General features: G+C 38.3%; 1 protein-coding gene across 3 annotated transcripts in view; it reads right to left on the bottom strand.

The window, feature by feature from the left end:
* Positions 1-829: 829 nt before the first annotated feature.
* hspa12a (heat shock protein 12A) overlaps positions 830-22,977 on the bottom strand; it is an 81,403-nt gene continuing 59,255 nt past the window's right edge. For 2 of the 3 annotated variants that reach the window (XM_078413446.1, XM_078413444.1), the window contains exons 7-12: positions 21,206-21,377; positions 13,166-13,252; positions 11,949-12,053; positions 6,720-6,978; positions 5,982-6,085; positions 830-2,365 (exon numbers count right to left, since the gene is read on the bottom strand). In XM_078413446.1, the coding sequence (XP_078269572.1) occupies positions 1,731-2,365; positions 5,982-6,085; positions 6,720-6,978; positions 11,949-12,053; positions 13,166-13,252; positions 21,206-21,377 (1,362 nt within the window). In that variant the 3' untranslated portion in view covers positions 830-1,730. The remainder of the gene's footprint in view (positions 2,366-5,981; positions 6,086-6,719; positions 6,979-11,948; positions 12,054-13,165; positions 13,253-21,205; positions 21,378-22,977) is intronic. The other variant, XM_078413445.1, reaches the window with a different exon arrangement.

Genomic DNA, 22,977 nt, shown 5'->3' with positions numbered 1-22,977 from the left:
CGGTTATCCTGCAATTATACTTTAATATTTTCCTTGCACTATAATTCCTTAGATTGCAATATAATCTTGTACCATTTCACACTTGCACCAAGTGTGAAAACGCATACCTCCAGATTCAGGGACAATTTCTTCCCAGCTGTCATCAGGCAACTGAACCAGCCTATCAAAAATTAGAGAGCCGTCCTGAGCTACCATCTACCTTTTGAAGACCCCTCGGACTATCTTTAATCGGACTTTACCTTGCACTACATGTTATTCCTTTTATCCTGTTTCTGTACATTGTGGATGACTCCATTGTAATCATGTATAATCTTTCCACTGACTCAATAGCATGCACCAAAAAGCTTTTCACTGTACATGACAAAAAACTAATTAAATTTTGCTGTTTTGTAATTATTGTATTTATTGTTGCATTTATCATTATTGTATTCACATTAACAAGAAATCTCTTTGCACCCTATATGGTAATAAACTGATCTGAATCGGAATATGCTTTCTATTTTCCTGGAATCTTAGCTGTTGGGTACATAACTGACCAGATGATGGTGCTGTTGAACTTCAGAGCCAAAATATAAGTGTGATTTCCTCAGAGCATTTAAAAATATTAGGCACAATGATAATTACCTGAACGGGGATCATAATTGCTTACTAAACAACAACCACCATCAATAACCAAGGTGAACTATTGTCACATTGTTAATGTCAATGTCAACCAGCAAAAACCATCTCAATTTCTTGGATCACAGATGAACAAGAGGCATTTATTTGAAATAACCTAGAAGACAATTACTGCCCAAAAGAGTAAAAATTCAATAAAGTCAACAAATGGTGTCAAGAATGTGTTACTTTTATTGTGTTTACATCAGGAAGTGCCAAGGGACAAGGCAATCACTGGTGCATTACATCCGATTGTGTTTATGGAATTCAGCATTTTATACCCACATCAATTGATAATTTTGTCTGCAGTTGAAAAAATGAAGCAATTATCAAATGTACAGTATACATTAAGGAAGTAAATGTCAAGAAGAATATTCTGGAAAGATTAACATCTTCAATTCAAACATTGATGGATACAAGCGATTATACATGAAGCGTAGGCTGCAATTACAAATCAAACATCCACCATGTTCTTTCATTGCAACTCATTGTTACAATAAATGTAACAAAATCAAATATTTTATATTTATACTTTTAATACTTGAAATAAAAGTATGTACAATGCTTTAAATATTGTACTGTATATACAAAAATAAAAATAAACATTGGTTTGGTTAGTTAGGAAAAGAAATCATGAACATTTTAATCTTTGTCCATTTATGTTGTCAACAGAATCAGTGCAATAAGTGCAATATGTGTTAAGTTACTGCATGACCACATCTGCACTTCATATCAGTACAGTATACATTAAGGAAGTAAATACTATTAAGCAGGCTGTGATATAGAGTAGCATTCCCCAAGCAACTTTCTGCCATTTTTTTTCTTTAAAGCCAGAGCAAACTTAAATTACATTCAGGAAGTATAGATATACTTGATCACCTTTCTGCACACATGTGGCATTTTGGGAGGGGAAGATTTTTTGGCATTCCGGTGGCATGGTGAAGTGATTGGCACTGTTAGACTTTGTTTACAGTGAACTCCCAACCTGAGCTATAATGATGATTTCCTGTTTTAGATGTAATCAATAATTCTGAATTAGGGCACCAGAGCTTTTGGGTGACTTTGACATTTTATTAATTGAGGAAATCGATGCCAGCTTTGACACATTTGGAAGTGGTAATGTCAACAGCCATTGCTTTAATCTCAGTATCTCCAAACTGCATTAAAGTTTGAATCTCTCTTCGTGTTGGCAGTGATGGACAATCAGTTCCTGTTAGGTCAAGTCGAAGAGTGCCACACTTCTTCACACTGGGATCAGTGATGAAGTTAACATTATCATTTTCTGAACAGTAAATATTGATCACTATAATCATTTGGGATGGCTTTGCTGGAGTATAACTGCGTTTGACAGTCTCTCCAAGTGCCACAGATTGGTCAGCTGTGATGAACTTGTCAAACACGTCAGTACACCAGCGAGTGCCATCTTTAACCAGCAGCTTCTCAGTGGGGTGTTTGCCTTCCACAAATCGATTTAGCACCCCAACTCCATAGGTCAGTGGTGAACGCCGCACTTTAATTATAGTGGGGTCCAACCCAAAAAGTACTGCCCCTTTCAGAATAGTGAGTCCCACATCATGAGGAATTATGATGCGGCACTTATCGGCAAGGTTGGACTGAATGGCCTGCTGAAGTAAAGGTGACTCGGCGAATCCACCCACCAAGAACAGGAACTTTAAACCTGACACTTCAGGCTTCTGGAAGAGATTAACTGGAGAGAAAAAGCAATGCGTCAGAAATACTCCCTTGTGAAACACAGTTGAGCCTCTTTATTATGATTTTCTGTATTACATTTTCATTTGACCTTAGATAAGGCAGTCTTAATAACACGATTAATAAAATTGTTTCTGCCAAATGGATTTGTAAAGGAATGCTTTTGTCTCTGTAATGGGACTGAAGATATTACATATAATTGACTCGATTTATTCATTTATTCAATGAGGATTTGCTTGGTCTTTGGTGGTTCCATTGCCAGGAGATTAATTAGGTCAAAGAATGCTTAGTGAGAAAGAAATTCACCCATTGAAACATTAATATATGTGAAGTTATGGGACCAATGGAACAGACAAACTAATGATCTCTCACCAGTTGAAGGGAATCTCTGAAAGGAAGATATTAAACATTTTAAATTAACACCTCTAAAATACAAGACAAGGATTGACAATGGCTTTAAGGTCTGTTGTGGCATGTCATATGTACATGATATTGCTTAATGAAACTATGTCAGAAATTCTGAGGAGTGAGTGCGATGTATATCTGGTCATTAAAACGTTTTTTATTATGAATACATAAACATGTTAAGATAAATTTCAATCCATAATTATGAGTGAAAATTGTTTTTTGGATAAAACCTTGAATGTACAGGACTTTGCCTTGCATCATCATCATGGTTTGCAGTGTCTCAATGGAATGTGGCTGATGTGTTGTATGTATAAACAGGAAATGCTGTAATATGCACACGAAAGTCAGTAAACATCTGAAAGACAAATGTCGGGGTTGGGCTTTTTCAGAAGGACTTTCCCATCTTCCTTTCCAGTAGATGTCAGTTGAACATATATCGACTCAATCAAAGAATGCATGAAATGTTGGTTATTGTTTTGATAGATAACAAAAATATGCATTCAGAGTATTGGAGATTAATCTTCTTGGCAAGCCTGTGATGTAATGTGTGCACCGACTCGAGATTTAAGACCATTTGTGTCTTTCTCAAAAGGCATTGAAAATGATTTATGAGAAAAACCATTATGGAAGGAGGAGAGAGGGAAATTTCTTCCAGATTCTTGTGATTATTAGAAACATTTTATCTGCAACCCAGATATACATTTTCTGCCCATTCTGACTCTTTGTTGTGACAGCCAAATCTGTTATGTATCATGCTTTGGACATTATTGCTGCTTTATCCAGACAGATTCCTGATAAAATGCCCCACAAGGGTGATATGATTTATAGACAGTGATAACAACAATGGATGTCACATTACAATTGAAATGAAAATGATATTGGTGATGCATTTTCATGTTACCAAAGTGTTGCACATTAGATAAAATAACTTTGTTTATGTTAGAGAATTCATAAATTATATGCATTGGGTAGTTGTGCACGAAAATCATGAAATGTCCTCTATGTATAGAAGATAATTAAAATGTCAAATGGAATGCTGACTAAACATGGTACTGGGTTAAAATATATACTCCACCAGTACAAAGTTCTGGCTGGTCCATAATTAAAGTATTATACACACCTCTGGGCAAGACACCATAGAAATGATAGATTGGGTCTCGAGAATGATATCTAGAGCAACAATAAAAGCTGAAACATTTGCGAGAACTAAATATATAGCAAAGGCTACAGGACTAAACGGCGGCACGGTGGCGCAGCGGTAGAGTTGCTGCCCTACAGCGAATGCAGCGCCGGAGACTCAGGTTCGATCCTGACTACGGGTGCTGTACTGTACGGAGTTTGTACGTTCTCCCCGTGACCTGCGTGGGTTTTCTCCGAGATCTTTGGTTTCCTCCCACACTCCAAAGACGTACAGGTCTGTAGGTTAATTGGCTGGGCAAATGTAAAAATTGTCCCTAGTGGGTGTAGGATAGTGTAAATATGCGGGGATCGCTGGGCGGCGCGGACCCGGTGGGCCTGTTTCTGCGCTGTATCTCTAAATCTAAAAAAAAAATCTAAATAACATCTCAGTTGTGGTACTGAAGAGCAGAATTAGCCCAGCGGTTCCAGTAGGTTGCAACCCCACTTGACATTGTGGAAAATTGCACAAGCATGATTCCTTCACAAAAGTGCATTCTAACAAATTAGTTCAATTAGCAAACTCTCAGCAACATGTTAGAAGCTGTTGTCAAAAATGCTCTACAAAAACCTAGTCGCCAATGCACATTTCCGGTTTCACTAGGACCACATAGATCATCATCGACTTGGTCCAAACAAGATCAAAGAGCTGAGTTCCAAGTCATTCCAAGTTGTGCACCAACTTGACAAGATATATCTTTAGTCAGATGGTGGTGAATCTGTGGAATTCTTTGCCACAGAAGGCTGTGGAAGCCAAGTCAGTGGATGATCAGCCATGATCACATTGAATGGCGGTGCTGGCTCGAAGGGCCGAATGGCCTCCTCCTGCACCTATTGTCTATTGTCTATTGTCTATTGATATTTTTCAAGCCAGAGATAGATAGATTCTTGATTAGTACAGGTATCAGAGGTAATGGGGAGAAGGCAGGAGAATGGGGTAAGGAGGGAGAGATAGATCAGCCATGATTGAATGGCGGAGTAGACTTGATGGGCCGAATGGCCTAATTCTACTCCTATCACGTATGTATCTGATCCTTCATATTAACTGAGTCTATGTCTTGGACCTCCTTCCCCAAGGGAGTACCTTCAGCAGAAGGACTGCTGGTGTTCATGAAGGCAGCTCACCATCAACTGCTCAAGGACAATTAGGGATAGGCAAAAGACACTGCCTCGTCAGTGAAATTGAAATAAATACTTGGAAGTTAGAAGGTTAATGGGTGATTTAATTAAACCTCCCGGTATTAAGGGAAACTGATATGTTAAATAGTGGAAAGAAAATTTCCACCTTTAAATCTCTTAGTCTCTAAAAAAGTATTTTAGTCTCAAAATTATCTTTGGGTAGCTAAAGACTAGAGGCATAGAAACATAGAAAATAGGTGGAGTAGGCCCTTTGGCCCTTAGAACCAGCACCGCCATTCAATATGATCATGGCTGATCATCCAAAATCAGTACCCCGTTCTGGCCTTTTCCCCATATCCCTTGATTCCCTTAGCCCTAAGAACTAAATCTAACTCTCTTGAACACATCCAGTGAATCCAGTGAAGGCACTCCATTGCCTTCAGTGGCAGAGAATTTCACAGATTTACAACTCTCTGGGTGAAAACGTTTTTCCTCATCTCAGTCCTAAATGGCCTACCCCTGGTTCAGGACTCCCCCAGCATCAGGAACATTTAGCCTGCATCTCCTGCATGATCAAAGCACTTTTGCCAGATCTTTTGGAAACACTACTCACAGAGAATGCTGTACTTTTACAACTCTTACACAAATGGCAATCAATCACAGGTTAATTGTTGTTTAAATCTAATCTGTGAATGAATGACTTTTATTTACTCATGGGATCGAGGGACATGGGGAAGAGATGGGCATATCAGGTTATATCACAAGCTCTTTGCTTAGCTGAACAGGCGATTGCAGCAAAATAGCTCACACTTGATCTTATGTTTGCATGTATTAATGCTCTCGAAATTAACGTTTAATCAAACTTTAATCACATCTAATAACCTTTAGTCCAAAAATAACTTTGTACTTACGTAGATGTTGGACGATATGGTCAACTGTGGGCTTAAACAATGCGTTCATTGCATCCGGGTTCATCCTTAGCATTCCTTGGGATGACCACTTTACAAAATTCACACTGCCGGAGTAATTAGAATAGCCTTTGAGAGATTGAACAGTATGAGGTGTAAAACCTCTTAACCAGTCACCAATTGCTCTGCCCCAATTCATTGCTAACTGGAAGAGAACAATAACATTTAAAAAAAGACTATGGGAAGGTAAAATGGCTCATCTCACCCTGTTGCTATCCCACTGTGTAAGGGTCATTCACACTAATGTGTTAAATGGCACTAACAAAAGACTGTGCCCAGCCTCTGCTGCTGTACTCCAGACAAAGCAGAAGGCACATGTAAGTTATGGGATTCATAGACCACTTGTATTTGCTTGGCCTGGACATAGACCCCTCCACCTTTCAAGATGTCAAACCAGGGAGCCATGAGACTATATCTACTGAAGCATGTTTGGGTTGATCAGAAGGGCTAAGGTTAATTGGTCTTCGTAAATTGCCATTAGTGTGCCAGGACTGGATGAGAAAATAGAACTAGCGTGAATGGATGATCGATGGTCAGCATAGGCAAGGTGAAGGGCCTGTATCTCTAAAACTAAACCTGAAAGGGAAGACTGATGAATGTTAAGATACTTACAAAAACTAGCAAAACAAACCAATGTCATAAAAATTAAAGTGTTGAGTACTTTTGTAAGTTCTCACATACCTGCTTTTTCTCAGGGCGTGTTCCACACTGTGTCCTCGGAATTTCTTATAGTAATCGATGAATGAGAAAGGCAAGTTGATGTTGAGTGGATTGGTTCTTCCTGGAGCAGCAGCTCTTTTACGAGACTCGAAGGCTATCATCAAATCTACCCATGCTGCTGGGCGCTTGATCTTAAACTGATCAATGAAATCCTCCCCAAAAATTTTACAGAGAAGCTTTTCAAATTCATAGTCCACTCCTATGGAACCATGAGGACCACCTGGAATTGAAAGTAATGTCTTATCAACAATATCAACAACTACTGTCAACGTTAAAGCTCCAATAATCCGGCATCTTGGCAACTACAGTGAAGCAACGCTGGCAGATTTTCCAGCCTATTGGACATTACTCCTGTTAATACGCCAATATATATATTAGTCACTATTTTTGTAGACAAATCTGTAATAAAGATTCAGTAAATTCATTGAGTATAAAGGGAGCACAGTGAACAGAACTGGGTGAGCATTGGAAATGAGGCCGCAATGAGTTTAAAAGGAGGACAGAAAACAGGGCACCTGTGTCCTTAAAGGGAGAGCAGGAAACTATGCCACAGTGAGTGTAAAGGTTGTTAGGGAAACAGGGCCCTGGTGTCTTTCAAGGGGCCACAGAAACAACTTTGGTGAACCAGTTGCCAAACCACCAGGATTTCTGAACAATGGGATAGAGGACTGTTAAGAGTTTTTCTATCAGTGGAAACATTAATGTTTTCATGGATGGGGTAAAAATGCTAATGTTGTTTTGGAAATAGATCAATGCTGTTGTACAACCATTTGTTATGATTTAATGGACAATAGACAATAGACAATAGACAATAGGTGCAGGAGTAGGCCATTCAGCCCTTCGAGCCAGCACCGCCATTCAATGCGATCATGGCTGATCACTCTCAATCAGTACCCTGTTCCTGCCTTCTCCCCATATCCCCTCACTCCGCTATCCTTAAGAGCTCTATCCAGCTCTCTCTTGAAAGCATCCAACGAACTGGCCTCCACTGCCTTCTGAGGCAGAGAATTCCACACCTTAACCACTCTCTGACTGAAAAAGTTCTTCCTCATCTCCGTTCTAAATGGCCTACCCCTTATTCTTAAACTGTGGCCCCTTGTTCTGGACTCCCCCAACAGAAATGGATTGGTGCTGAGGGAGGCATGATCAGTGTGTGACAGTGCAACACCAATTATAGTTAGTGGGACACTGCACAAAATCCAGCCACCCCCTGATGTCCAACATGTCAGGAAGTGTTGTAAAGTCTTCAAGCAGAAAGAAAAGTCTCAGAAAGGAACTGAGGCAGGGTTTTTTTTAGAGATATGGCGTGGAAACTGGCCTTTCAGCCTATCGAGTCCACACCAACCAATGATCGTCTGTACATTAGTTCTATCCTACACACCAGGGACAATTTACAGAAGCCAATTAACCTACAAATCTGTACGTCTTTGGAATGTGGGAGGAAACTCAGAAAAACCCACATGGTCACAGGGAGAATGTACAAACTCTGTACAGACAGCACCCATAGGCAGCAACTCTACCGCTGCTCCACTGTGCCCTCGGGATACATGGAGAGAGGACCACAGCTGGGTGTGAGGTGTTTCATCACGGCATCATTTGGGATTCAAAACTCAAATTGGACCTTTGTCAAGAAGAGGGATAGTTTAGGGTTTCAGTCAGTCATGTCAGGGCTCAAGCTGGAGGTCACGGGACAGAGGTCGAGTTAGGACCTTGGTAGCTCCCAGCTCCAGTAAAATGGAGCTCGGAGCTAGGGAATGAACAGGAGTTTGAGAGGAGTGCAGAGTATATTCTGCACTCTGTTTGTTTTCTCTTTTGCACTACCTGATGTGCTCATATAGGGTATAATCTACCTAGATAACATTGTGTCCCAGTACACATGACATTAATAAACCATTACCAATACTAGCCATGAAATACGGTCTATGCCAGTGACATGATTTAAATGTCAGATGTGCATGGATTAATGTAATTCTTCATCCTGAGAGTCATACCTGGGAAGTTACGTCACATTGCCCTAAGGTTACCTGTCATTTGGCACTCTTGTAATTCCAGAGCTTTAATTGTGTTGCTTCCTGATCAGGTCACAATCTATCATTGAGAGGACCACTTGCACAGCTTCTCTTACTTCCCTGCTTTTTTTTGAGTCTCTTACTGTAACAGGACCAACAAAGTGCAGATCACAGGACCAACAACAGGACCAACACCTGCAAAGTGCAGATTTATAAAAGTGTAAGGGTCGTAATGAGATAGATTGTAAGATCAGGAATTTATCTCTAATATTTGAGAGGTCCATTCAGGAGACTGATATTATCAGGAAAAATATCTGTTTTTGATTCTGGCAGTCATGCTTTTAAGCATTTGTATGTTCAGATGTCTGCCTATTCTCAATTTCGCAAATAAATCATTGCAATCATGTTAAACTCTGGAAATAATCAATTTTCATAGATCTGCTACTGAACAACACATCACTATGTGTTTGTATTTCTTGGCCATGAGTATTATCTCAGCACTATTTTATTATAAAACCTCTTAACAATCATTTCAAGGCTTTTGAAACCATATAAATATATTTTGAATACTTCCCTGCAGAATATATGTCTGGTCCTGATTGTGAATGGCTAACATTTTCTCACTACTGTGGATTTGAGGATCCCACAGTTATACAAGGTAATTTACTCTTTCAAACCATGATATAAAGGTGCTTTTCCATTGTTATTTTATTCCCTAACACAGCCAGCACACAAACAACCATTTCTCCAGCAAGTAATATGGCTAGTCACATTTATCTAGATAAACCTATCCAACAAAACGGAACTACTGCCTATCTGAAAATAGGTCAAGGCACTTTCCAAGAACAAGGGATCATGAAATAGCATTGGGCATGGGTTAAATAGCAGGCCAAATGTGGACAGCATGTTCCTATCATGGTTTTTGTCATTGATAAACTGATTGTACACGTGGCTGCCATCTTATTGCTCAAAAGAGAGTAGAATGTTCAGCATTTCCTCTGAAGACCCATCTAGTGTTGGTGGTTGAGGAGTCAGGCATGGGCGCCGGTGTCAGGTGGGTGTTGATGGTAGACAATAACTGGATGAAAGGGTGGAGAATAAAAGATACCATCAGGAGGCTGCTCAATTCTTGAGACTTTCACTGGCCCCACAAAAATTATCTCATCAGACATCCCTCTTCCAAATTTGGAAGTGGTCTGTTTTTAAGATGATTGAATAGTGCATTCTACACTTACTTCCACTGCACACCAAGAAGAATTATAAAATTGTTTCCAGGTGGTGATGGAAATATTGTGTGAATGGGGTACCATTTTTACAAGCTGCCAATGCCCAGATCCTTATGAATGGAAAAAGGTTCCTTCTCATTTTTACCCCAATAGCACTGACAGATTTTGACAAGTTACATCTTCATGCGGTCATTATAATTGTTAAATCTTTTTTGTTAAAAAATATACTTGAATTTAGATGGACAAGGGCTGATTAGGGATAGTCAATATGATTTTGTACGTGGAACATCATGTCTCATGAATCTTATTGAGTTTTTGAAGATGTGACCAAAAAGGTTGATGAGGCCGGAGCTGTAGGGGTTGCATATATAGATTTCAGCAAGGCATTTGACAAGGTTCTGCATGGTAGGCTGCATTTAATAACCTGATGGGCAACTTTTGTTTTACACAAAGAGTGGTGGATTAACAGAACAGGCTGCCAGAGTTAAGGCAACTACTATCACAATGTTTAAAACATTTGGACAGGTACATAGATAGGATAGGTTTGGAGGGATATGAGCCAAACGCAGGCAGGTGGGACTAGTGCAGATGTTGTGTTGGTCAATGTGAGCAAGTGGGGCTGAAGGGTCTGTTTCCACACTGCATGGCTCTGTGACTGTATTTCATCCATAGTATACTCAATTGGGAAAAGTCTTTTGAGTCTTCGGGGAACAGTGAAGAACTCGGTGAAAGCTATGTCTTTCATTGTACCATCAATTCAATACATTCTCTTCCAATGCATCAATGACACTATTGTCCCCTCTTTAAACAATGCATCTGTGAAGCATTTGCCAGGCTGTTGCTTCAGAATCTAGTCCTTCCTCATCGAGAGAGTAGGGCTCTGTACAGCGATCATTCCCTATGGAGCTTAGCAGTAACTGCACTTCTTTTATTCAAAGTGCAATGTTTGGTAGGGACTCATCGGATGACACATGAGGAGTGACACTTCTCGTACAGGTAAGTTGTTTTGTTTGTTGTCAAAAATCATCATTCTCTCCACTGTTGCCTTCACTGAGGACAGAGTACGGTAGAATTCATACACAGAACCGGAAAAAAACACTTTCTGCAGATATTCCATCAATGTTACAGCACTGGTGTGGAAGAACGTACTGTCAAATTCACCTCCAAGGATATAAGTAAAGGGCCTGTCCCACTTAGGCGATTTTAAGGCGACTGCCGGCGACTAGGCTGTCACCGAACGTTTGCCGGGGTGTCGCAGGCATGATCGTGAGGAGTCGTCAATGAATCGTAGCAGATCTCGCCGTGTTGCGGAAAAAAATTCCAGATAGAAATTTCTCGGCGACAGCTGGCTTGTCACCAGGTATCGTAGCTTATTGCGGGCGCTGTCGCATGCCGTCCCCAGGTTTTGCTAGGTTGTCGCAGATGCATTTAGAAGCACGTAATATTAAATTAAGACAAGGCATTTGAAGATACCAGAAGATAGTTTTGTTTAACCAATTTATTTACCGTCAGGACATTTGACAGGTAGATTGGAGGCGACAGTTTGACGGTCAGGATAAGCGTGGGAATTTTGCGATGTTTCCGAAGACGGTGTAATCTCTTAGCCAGGTGCTAGTTTCACAAAAAAAGTAACTCGACTCAGCATTGTCGTGGTCATTGTCGTAGGGTAAAAGAAAATTTCAGCGATCTGCTACAACTTTGACAGTCACCGGCAGTCGCCTTAAAAATCGCGTAACTGGGACAGGTACTTTAGCATTAGCCTGACCTGAAAATGTTGCAAAATGTGAAATGTTTTTACTTATCCACTAAGTTTTCATAATAACCAGGACACCAGGAGCAGGTATAAAGGCTCAATTAACATTTCCACGTTGCACATTATCTGAACAGTTGTACTGTTTCTTTGTAGTAATTAATATATTATGTAACGTCAGTAAATACAGAAGCACTACTTTTACCTGAAGCTTTATAGAGTTCTTTCAGGTGTCCTTCAGGTAGTTTAACCTCATGGACAGTGAGATCTACAGTACCCCCTCCACAGTCGACCACAAGATAGCGATCACCTAACAAAACAAGCACACTCGTAAAGGACTTCATCATAATTTTAATTTATCAATGCATGTGCAATGTCATGACATTACCAAATTGTTCAAACGCTGACTTTTAAATACATGTTGTAGTTATGCATCCATTTACTTCAAGCTAGAGTTTAACACTGACCATTGCCCTTCAGCAAAAAATACTTAACCATTGTTTTCCAGAAAGGCCATACAAGCTTGCATTTTTGCATCTTAAATGATTTACAAATTAAACAACTATTTGCTTGCACTAAAGAATCGTCAATTCTGCACTGATCCCTAGAACACATAAAGGTTAAAATACCTTTAAGCTATATGTAATACATTGGTTAGTGACTTCTTGCCAAATTCCTGCCAGACTTTTAAATACATGTTGTAGTAATACATCCATTTATTTCAAGCATTGTGTTTACACTTAAATTCAAATCTTGTTAAAATAGCTCACACTGAAATCTGCTGTAAACACATTTGCTAATATACAATAAAAACACACACAGAGACAAAATTCAAGTCCCATTATATTACCATTCACAGTATGTGGTAATTAACTTAACTACCACAGTATGTGGTAATTAACTTAATATTATCTAAATAGTGCTTTTGCTTTTTTTTCTCAGAAGCACTTCTGGCTGAGGCTATAATCCAGCATGCTTATATTTAGATAAACACCTGTAGCTAACTAAACAAGCTCTATGTATTTTATGGAAAGTACAATATATATCAGGTAAGTAAAATATTACAAAATTACTACATAATAATGATTAATTTTTACAACTGAGCTTATATTCTATTGAAACCACTTTAAACTAATTTCTACAAATTTATTGTGAAAATGTGAACTTCCATAAAGAATTAAAACTGTTAAAGATAAATGATGGAGATGCAGCGAGGCAAGATGCGAACGCAGCACAACCATGTGAAGCCAGTTACACATTGCAGTGAAGTAACAGCAGCCTTTTATCTTTGATTTCTCTTCCTACTGTGATTTGTACAATGTATCACGGAAAAATAAAATGCAGTGTTAAACAAAAAAACAGCACCATTGCCAGCAACATGAAAATAGCAAGAGCCAAGAATGGCAGGAAAGAAGACACTACCTTGCTCCAATTCTGACCAGATTTCTCCTATGACATTTTCCACCAAAAAGGTGCGACTCTGTCGATTACGGCGTGTGTATTCTTTAGCTAGTTGTTAATAGAGAGAAAATAACTGAGCGTAATACAGAGAGAAACAGAACTGTTGTCAACTTCCAACAATTAGTCACGTCAGAAGGATGTAGGGATTAATGGAATAAGGAAGCTGGGAATGCATAGATTTTCTTAGTTGATAAACTTTTGAATGGTGTCAAGGAAGTCACAGGATATGAATATAATAATAGCCTCAAAATATCACAACAGAAACTATGTGTATATGAAATTCCTTTCCACTATTTTCATGGAGCAGGTTGTTTAATTTAAGTGAATTAGGAAAATAGCAGACCAAGGAAAGTCATAAAATATGATGGTTCTTTTTCATTATACATGCAATATCTTCTATACATATTTAAGGTTGACATTTAAAGAAAAATAATACAAAAACATTTTAAAAATCCCCCACCTCTTAAAATTTTTATTTTCTCCCAACTAATTTAAACTTTGGAAATAAATCCCGTTATATTCTCAATAATTCAATCAAAATATATATTTATTATCCTAAAGAATTGAGATTGTCATTCAATTGTGTTTAATTTTGTCCTCCAGTTTAAAGTTACCTAGTAAAATTTGAAAATAACTGGTTTAACATATATCTTATGAAAGGGTACAAATATTAATGGATGCAAATATGCCAACTTCCTTGAAAAATGACTGATATAGATTAACTTCCTTGAAAAACAGCGTTCCTCTTGAAGACCTAATTTTTTAATTAATTGTGCTAAAGAATTTGAGATTTGTTTCCATTCGAAGTGCTGAAAGAACTGAACTTGGATTTAATTTGTTTTTCTATAGTCTGGGTCACATACAGATATGATCTTGCTTCAGCAAGGCACAATTAAGAAAATAAATGCTTATTATTTTCATTTTTGTTTTGCTTGGCCCAATTCTGTAGCTAAGGTGAATGAATAGAATTATGGATATCTTGAATGTTAGGGGAATTGCTGTGAGAGATATTTTGTTAGTTCAGATTAATCCTACTGTATAAATCATGTACAGGTACTGTATGAAACAAAGCCTTCCTGTCCGCAAAGAAAATGGAGAAATAGCAACAATAAAATGCAGCATGCAGATAAAATGGATATAATGAGGAAGAAACATATTTGTAATATTCATCAAGGTGGCTATGTTCATTATTTTAACTGTGTCTCATTAAGTCATCTGAAGACATAGGTGGAACAGGTCATTCTGAGGATACACTGCAGTGTTACATAACCATATGTTCCTCTCTTGTACTTGTTTCCAATTTTCTTCTGAAAAAAACAAGCTGATGTTGGGTTAAGATCTTACCTGCATTGGCAATCAACGGCTTTACTTTCCCTAACTTTATGCCCAAGTCTGGTTGGAGCTGGGAAGTTTTTTGAGAATGTGAGTGAAGGGCATCAAAGATCAGATGTCATCCACAGACTAAAAGACTATCAAGAGCTGGTAATACTTGACTTTTTCTCCCCTGTCTGTGTTAAGGATACAATAACTAATGCAATTTCCCTACTGCTCCACCATTGATTTTCCAGAGACTGAAGGCCATATCTATGAACACCCTCTTGAATGGACCTCAGAATCACATTAAAAAATGCAAGAGATTGAGAGTTTGCATTCATTTTGAAGAAAATTGACAACTGATTGATCTCACTTTCAGGTGAGTGGAATTAAAAATGAAAAACTTCAAATCACCACAAGCAAACCATAATAATTATTAATCTAAAATTAAGTTCACATGCACTTAAACAGTCCATATAAGAAATTATTACTTAATTTAATTTTCCTTGCAAGAAGGTTCACTCATTAAATAATAGAAATTCAGCCATTTTCATGTAAAACTTTCTTTCATTGAAGTTTCAAAATGTTTTATGCAACGATGATTGAATTTCCAGCATGTGAGTTAAGAATGGCCAAGCTTCTATGCTACCACCTCAGGAGTATGACACCAGCAATGATGCATATAATGTTAAAACAACTTTTATTCATGCAAAATTCACATGCTTTTGTATATGTTCATCATCAAGTATATTTTAATTCATGGACAGCTCTTCCCCAAAATATTTTGAAGCAGGACTTTTCATTCCCCATTGAAAAATAAATACATAGAAAGCAAATTTTGAGTGTGGATTAAAATGTAACTGTCCAGGCCAAAATAAGCGCATCTCAGAGGTTTCCTCTGTTATTAAACTCAGTATAGCCTAGAGTGGTCCACTGTAACCCATATAACTCTAGTTTACTGATGGTACCTTGCACTGTATCCATGGATACAGGTGATAGACTTCAGTTGCTGAATAACTTTGGCTTTGAATAAAGGTCAAACTTTGAGAATAGGGACTGCTTCACTGAATTGCTTCAGTAAATGACCAAGTTAACCTGCTCACTGGTGCACAAATTTGACTTGAACTTAAAAGCAAATGCAGTATTACATTTGGGTTTTTATTTATTCTTGCTCCATTTATTAAAACAGTCACCCAATTATTCAAAGTGCACTAATTTACTGTTTCTTTCTCTTACTTTCTCTTGTCCGCTAAGGACAGACTGAAGGAATGAAAGGCCTGTCTTTAGTTAGACAAATGCATAGAAATCAGAACACAACTAAGAAACTGCTTAGTAAAACTAAATAGTATCTCATAATTTATTCTCTCGCATAAACAGTGTCAATATAATTTGTATTTTCCTTTATTCTATTCTATGCATGACTAGCTTTTTAACCTATTCTTAGTTGATATCATAGTTACTCTGATCATTAATTTTGCTTGTGCATTCCAACCTCTGTGGCAAAATCATCTTTTGCTTGAGGGTATAAATATCTTGATCTATTGAATTTATCATGAGATAGCAAAAGTTACTTGGACTAGTTCAGGTGAGCAAAATAGGGTGTGTTTGTGGTGCAAGTAAGCGACTATCTGACTGATGGCAATCATCATATAATTAGGTTTCACGTCTTTGCAGAAAGCGAGACAGGAAAATCAAAGCAGAATCTGGGAAGCTAATTTCAGTGATGTGAAAAAGGGATCTGGCACAAATAGAATAGAAATAAAGATTGGCGAGTAAAAGTGCAAATGAACAAAGGCTTGTCTTCAAAGTAGAGATAGTTCAGATATAAACACAGCATGGTCTCATTAGGACAAAGGAAATGACGAACAGATTTTAAATCATTAAAGCAAACGACAGAAAGGTTTATATTAAATGTTAGCTACGGAATAAAATTAAAATAGGGAGTATTCAGAGAGTGCAAAAATGTAAGAAGAGTAAAGAAATAGTTTGGGGGATGATTAGTCGGCAAGATAAAAGAGAACACAAATAACCTATTCAGGATTTCTCAACCAATGGAAGCAGTATCTTTCTGTTTACTTTGTCCGATTCTAACAGATCAAATTGCCCTGTAATCTCTTCTATTCCAATGATTTCACCTCAAACGAGAGACATTCTTTTATTCTTTAAGTAATAGTTATTACTTTCTAAGTATATACTTAAAACGAAGATAAGATGGAACTCATTTTTTAAACTACAAAATATTTCCCTTTCACATGGAACTTGGATCTTTGTTATTGAGCAACACCACAAGGTTCATTTCTGCAATGTTGTGTTATGGGCTAAATTACCCAATCTTCATTTTAATATCTGTACCCATCTGAGGACAGTTAGCAGAAGGCATCAGATTTTTAACAAAAGTCTAACAAATGATCAGTACAGCTTTTAATAAATAGTCAAGGTGCACCAGGTGTTTGGTTTAGGTTTATTCCCCCATCCACTACAAATATTAAAAAGAGTGATGATGCTCAAACAGGAGTAAACCATCCTGAGACATTCCATGTCGCTGGAATTTAGATTGAGGGGGGATCTTATAGAAACGTACAAAATTCTTAAGGGGTTGGACAGGCTAGATGCAGGAAGATTGTTCCCGATGTTGGGGAAGTCCAGAACAAGGGGTCACAGTTTAAGGATAAGGGGGAAGTCTTTTAGGACCGAGATGAGAACGTTGTTTTCACACAGAGAGTGGTGAATCTGTGGAATTCTCTGCCACATAAGGTAGTTGAGGCCAGTTCATTGGCTATATTTAAGAGGGAGTTAGATGTGGCCCTTGTGGCTAAAGGGATCGGGGGGTATGGAAAGAAGGCAGGTACGGGATACTGAGTTGGATGATCAGCCATGATCATATTGAATGGCTCGAAGGGCCGAATGGCCTACTCCTGCACCTATTTTCTATGTTTCTATGTTTCCATGATGGAGGGAAACACTTAAGTTGGTTACTTCTACTCATAATGTGCAGTTGTTAATGCACAGATTGCATTCAGAAGAAATGCATTACTTAATAAATGAAGAAACATAAATAAATTGAATTTTAAACTGATATATTGATTATTTGTATTTCTTTATGCAGAGGCATGGAATATATGAGTCAAGATGCAGTTCAATAGGACTTTGGTTAGGCTGCATTTGAAGTTTTGTGTGTAGTTCTGGTTGCCCCATTACACAACAGATATGGAGGCTTTTGAGAGGGTTCAGATTTACAAGAATGGTGCCTGAATTAGAGAGATTCAGCTGCAAGGATAGGTTGGATAAACTTGGATTGTTTTATCTGTAATGTCAGAGCTTGATGGGAGAATTCATAGAAGGATATAGAATTATGAGAGGCATTGAAAGGGTAGACAGTCAGAACCTTTTTCCCAGGATGGAAATGTGCAACACGAGAGAACATAGTTATAAGGTGAGAGGGAGAAAGTTTAATGGAGATATACTGGACAAGTATTTTTTTAATACAGAGAGTGGTGGGGGGTTGAAATGCATTGCCAGGGTGGTGATGGAAGCAGATACGATAGTTGCATTGAAGAGGCTTTTAGATAGGCACATGAAGTGCAGGAAATAACGGGATATGGATAATGTACAGGCAGATGAGACCAGTTCATGAATCCAGGCATCATGTTTGGCACAAACATTGTGGGCAAAACGGCCCATACCTGTGCTATACTGTTTTATATGTTCCATAAAAATGTAGAAAGTGTCATACCGAACTAGTTCATAATTAGAGACTGCATCAGAGGATATTACTCACTCTTTCCCACAGGAAAATTTGTAGTAACTTCGTCTTAATCCCTAAAGTTCAGATATCTATTCATTGAACATTAGAGAGTGAAAATAGACTGCCACGGTCGCTAAGCCCATTGACTTGTAATTTATTTTTGTTTTTAATAAATATGCTGAGCAATGAATAAAACGTTGTCAGAATGCTTTGACAAACACAAATAACAAAGCTTGCAGGACAACAGAAGCATTTCTCTATCCAAATTAAAATTTAACAGGGTCGCATCCATTTTAATTTAGCCCAAGGCTATTGGGAACGGAGCAGTATTCTTTTGTTCCAAAGAATTCATGTATGCTGTTTGGAATTATTTATTGAATGTGAATTAAAATTATTTCTACAAGTATTGTAAAATAAAGAAATGAAATCTCCAAAGGCTTGTCCCAAAAATCAATGAGGTAGTAATGCTCGAAATTTTTGGATTCTTGTTTGCCCTTGATGGACCAGGCAGAGGGGAGAATGTACAAGAACAGACATAGATCTTTGGGATAAGTGGATCACCACCTTTATGAAAAATTGTTTCCTTAATTGTTGTTAAAAATGGAATTACAATACAACTCCATTCATCCTGCACCCTTGGCAATTTGGTGGTGCTGAACTAACCGATTTTCTGTGCGATTTGGATGTTACGCCTATTAACACACACTCTCATTTCACTTTTTTTAGATGTTACACAGTAGTAGATTTTTTTTTTCAGGGAGCCTAGGAAATAGAATATGGTGATTTTTAGCTTGTCGGTTTCAGTTTGTATGTTTCAACTTGTCAAAGCACAATGACTCATGCAAATACATACATGGCACTAATATGGATGCAAACCTACCCATGTTCCTGACCTCAACCCATGTCATGCACGTGGTCCATATTCCAGGTCCCAAACCCCCACTCAGCCTACTGTCAGGATCCTAGCCCCAGCTGTATCCTGACTTTCATTCTGGGCTCATGAGTGAGTTAGTGTCGAATTATTAGGGATTTCTGAAAAGCTAGATCATGGATTAGCAGAGTTTTACTGTAGAGGCATAGATCACATCAGAAAATGCATGATATTTGAATAATATGTCACTCCAATGAAAATCACTGTCCATTATTTTGTGATATTTTATATGTGATTGTCACGAAGGCAAGAAATAATAAGCTTTCAAGACGAAGCAATACTTGGGAAATACTTTAAGAGACGTATTACTATGTTGTGGGCAGACAGATTTCCAGTCATTAAAAGCAATATTAAATTTCCTTTACCATTATACTCTGACCATGCACATACTATGAAATGTGCATTAAAATGTTTGCAACTTATCAATTTTAATACATGGGTAATTGCCACCACAGCCAGCACACCACAATTTCATTAGGTTTTTGTACTCTTGATGTGGATCAGTGGAACGTAACTGATGATGAATCAATAATACTTTGGAAATGATAATCACAGAAAATTCAAAGAAAATAGGAGTACTTAATCTGGTAATTCCGTTACAAACCGTGGGCTATTCTAGGGAGGAATGTAGGCTGTTTAATTTTACGTCTGTGAACTAAATTTCAGATTGTCAGACTCATAGTGAGTCAAATATTGTGTGAAGGGCAGTAGTGGTTTCCTGAATGTAGCCACGTAAAGCAACGGTCAACAGTTTGGAAACTTGAACCAATACTGAAAAAAACAAATCTAACCAGGTAATCACCAGCTAAACAGAAGGAATCATAGAATAGATGCCAGCCATCTGAAAAAAGGCTAACAGGGCTAGTGATATATTAACCAATTCACACATTATCAATAAAGAAAATAAATGTTCTGAGCTTAGTTTTGGAAGGAGTTCAGCATAAATGGAAATAGATTGCATTTGGTATATTAAACGTAACATGAGAAAATTGGTATGGAGCTTAGGATCATTCTTGCAATAGATACCTGCCAGCGAATTTGCTGAAAAAACTCTCAAAAACACATGTGATTACAACCTGGTGTTTTTCACATAGTGATATTAATTAGGGATCTTAATTCATGATGATCCGATGGCTTATTTCTGTTCCTGTCATACTTACCTCATATTTAATTGTAACAGAGACCATTTGGTTCATCCACTCTATGGTAGCAATCTTATTTCCCCCATTAATTTCTCTGAGACCTATTCGCTCATAAATGTCCATTAACATCCCTTGATTTTTCCATTAAGCATCCCTTCACTGGGGATAATTTATAGCAGTCAATCAACCTACCAATTAGCACACCTTTGGAGCACAAATGTTCTTGAGTCACTTAGTGGGTCAGGCAACATCTCTGGAGAACATGAATACGCAACGTTACAGGTTTGAACCCCCCTTGGGACCAGTCTGAAGAAGAGTTTCAACCTGAAACATTGCCTATCCATGTCCTCTAGAGATGCTACCTGACCCGTTGAGTTACTACAGCACTTTATGTTCTACGCAAGAATCCAGCATCTGCAGTTCTTTGTGTCTCCAACACGTCTTTGGAACCTGGAAAGAAATTGGAATATTCAGGGAAAGCCCACACAATCACAATTAACACCAGGGATCAGTATCAAACTCTGCCTGTTGGAGCTGTGAGGCAGCAGCACTACCAGCTGCATCACTACACAGCTTTTGACTATCCAGGTTCCGGGAATATTTGGCTTTATGCAGCAGGCTTTTTCAGATCACTGCGGCATTATTAACACATATCAAATGCCATATAGTTTCCAGGGAATATAAACTTCACCCATTCCTTCTCTCCAGAAATGCTGCCTGATCCGCTGAGTTACTCCAGCATTTTGTGTCTGCCTATGGAAGTCAATGGTTGGGAATCTGCTATATTTTATCAACAGTGATAGTACTTCATTTCTATTAGAATATGCTTTGAAATTTGAACCTTCAAAGTAATAAACAGGCAAAGATACCATGTGTTATTCCAGATGCAAGTGTTTCAGTGGGGCTATACCCATTCACAGCCTCCATGCCACTGAGGTCAATCATCTGATGTAGGCGGAGTTTCCGGCAATAGATGGAGGCAGCTTCAGGCTCAAGTGCAATAATAAGCTGCTCTGGGCAATCAGGAGATGCCAGACCTGCCTGTGGGAGTAAAGGAAAGAGTAAACATTAGTCCAGTCTAAGAGGAACCTAGGATCACAAGGAGGTCATGCAACACATTGATCCTATTCTGGCCCAAATGCAAAATATTACAGATGCCGAAAATCTGAAATAAAACCAGAAATTACTGGAAATCCACAGCAAGGCAGGCAGATCTATGGTGAGGGAAACCAAGTTAATGTTGCAGGGACACAGCTGGAGTAACTCAGTGGATCAGCCAGCATCTCTGGAGAACATGGATTGGTGATGTTTCCTGTCGGGACCCTTCTTCAGGCTGGGTCTAAAGAAGGGTCCCAACCTAAAATGTCATCTATCCATGTCGTCCAGAGAAGATGCCTGACCTGCTGAATCACTCCAGCACTTTGTGTCATTTTGTGGAAATCAGCATTTGCAGTTCCTTTTTTTAAAATGTTTCACAACAATAATTGGATTCCGATTTTGTTTGGTACAAAAATGTGAACTGTTTAATCCAAGTTTGTTAATAATGAGTGGACAATCACACAAACAAGATATCCTTAGAACAACATCCAGCGATGTTGCTGTCGGTAGCACTAAATTATCAGTTACCCTTCTTATTTTAAACATTTGTCCTTTCTAAGTATTCATTCCACTTTAAAATATGATTGTTGATTTTGCATCTGTGATAATCTAACTCACTGAACCCCACCAGCTCACAATGTTGAGTGTGCAGTGGCAGTTGGCATCAGTAACATGTCAATGGTCTTCCAATGCCATCTGTTTATATATTTTTTTGCTTTTGTAAGTATATGGATCATGTGGATATATTGGTATCTCATGGCCACTCTCCATGTTATGATGGATCACTGCCCGGGTCCATACTTGGGCCATCACAAGCAAGTTTTATTCATTTGCTCATGTCATAATGCACCAACTATAATTTGCTGCCACGCCTATGCTTGCACAGGCCATTTTATATTGAGGATCTTTATCCCATTGCCTTGTCTTTCTTTCAAGACAGCAGCACTGCAATGAAGTCTGATGGAAATTGAGCTAGAATTGATAACATTGTATTCACATTGAAAAAATTTTTTTCCAATCTATTCTAAATCATCAACATGTCTTTACCTCGTACAATAATTTGCAGCTTTGCCTTCTGCCTATTATAGAGGACTGCACACTTAATTTGTAATAATACTTTCAAGGGGTCACCAGAGTTTAATTTACAATTTAAAGTGTTCTGGCTAACTCCATCTTACTAGAAACTGATTATACTCATCTCTTTCCATGATAGAGCAGCAGGCAGCTGTGCGACTGCTCACATTGATATCTTGAATATAAATATTTTTACGAATCTACAAATTACTGCTGGGCTCAAAATGCTGGAGTAACTCAGTGGGTCAGGCAGCATCCCTGGAAAAATGAATAGTAATTTTTTGGGTTGGGACTCTTCTTCAGATTGATTGTAATGTGGAGAGTGGGGGGAAAAAAACTGGATGTGAATTTAAAAATACAGGATAAATCAGAGCTGGCAACAGATGACCTCAGGTAAGGAGGTTCCCTGATAGGCTGACTGTTAGTTTCAATTTGTCTTGTTTTTTCTTTGTTTCCAGTTTCTCCCCCG

The sequence above is a fragment of the Rhinoraja longicauda genome, chromosome 16 (genome assembly GCF_053455715.1).
Source record: "Rhinoraja longicauda isolate Sanriku21f chromosome 16, sRhiLon1.1, whole genome shotgun sequence".
NCBI lineage: Eukaryota > Metazoa > Chordata > Chondrichthyes > Rajiformes > Arhynchobatidae > Rhinoraja > Rhinoraja longicauda.
The sequence above is the reverse complement of the archived record's forward strand: the minus strand, read 5'-3'. Positions and strand labels throughout refer to the sequence as shown.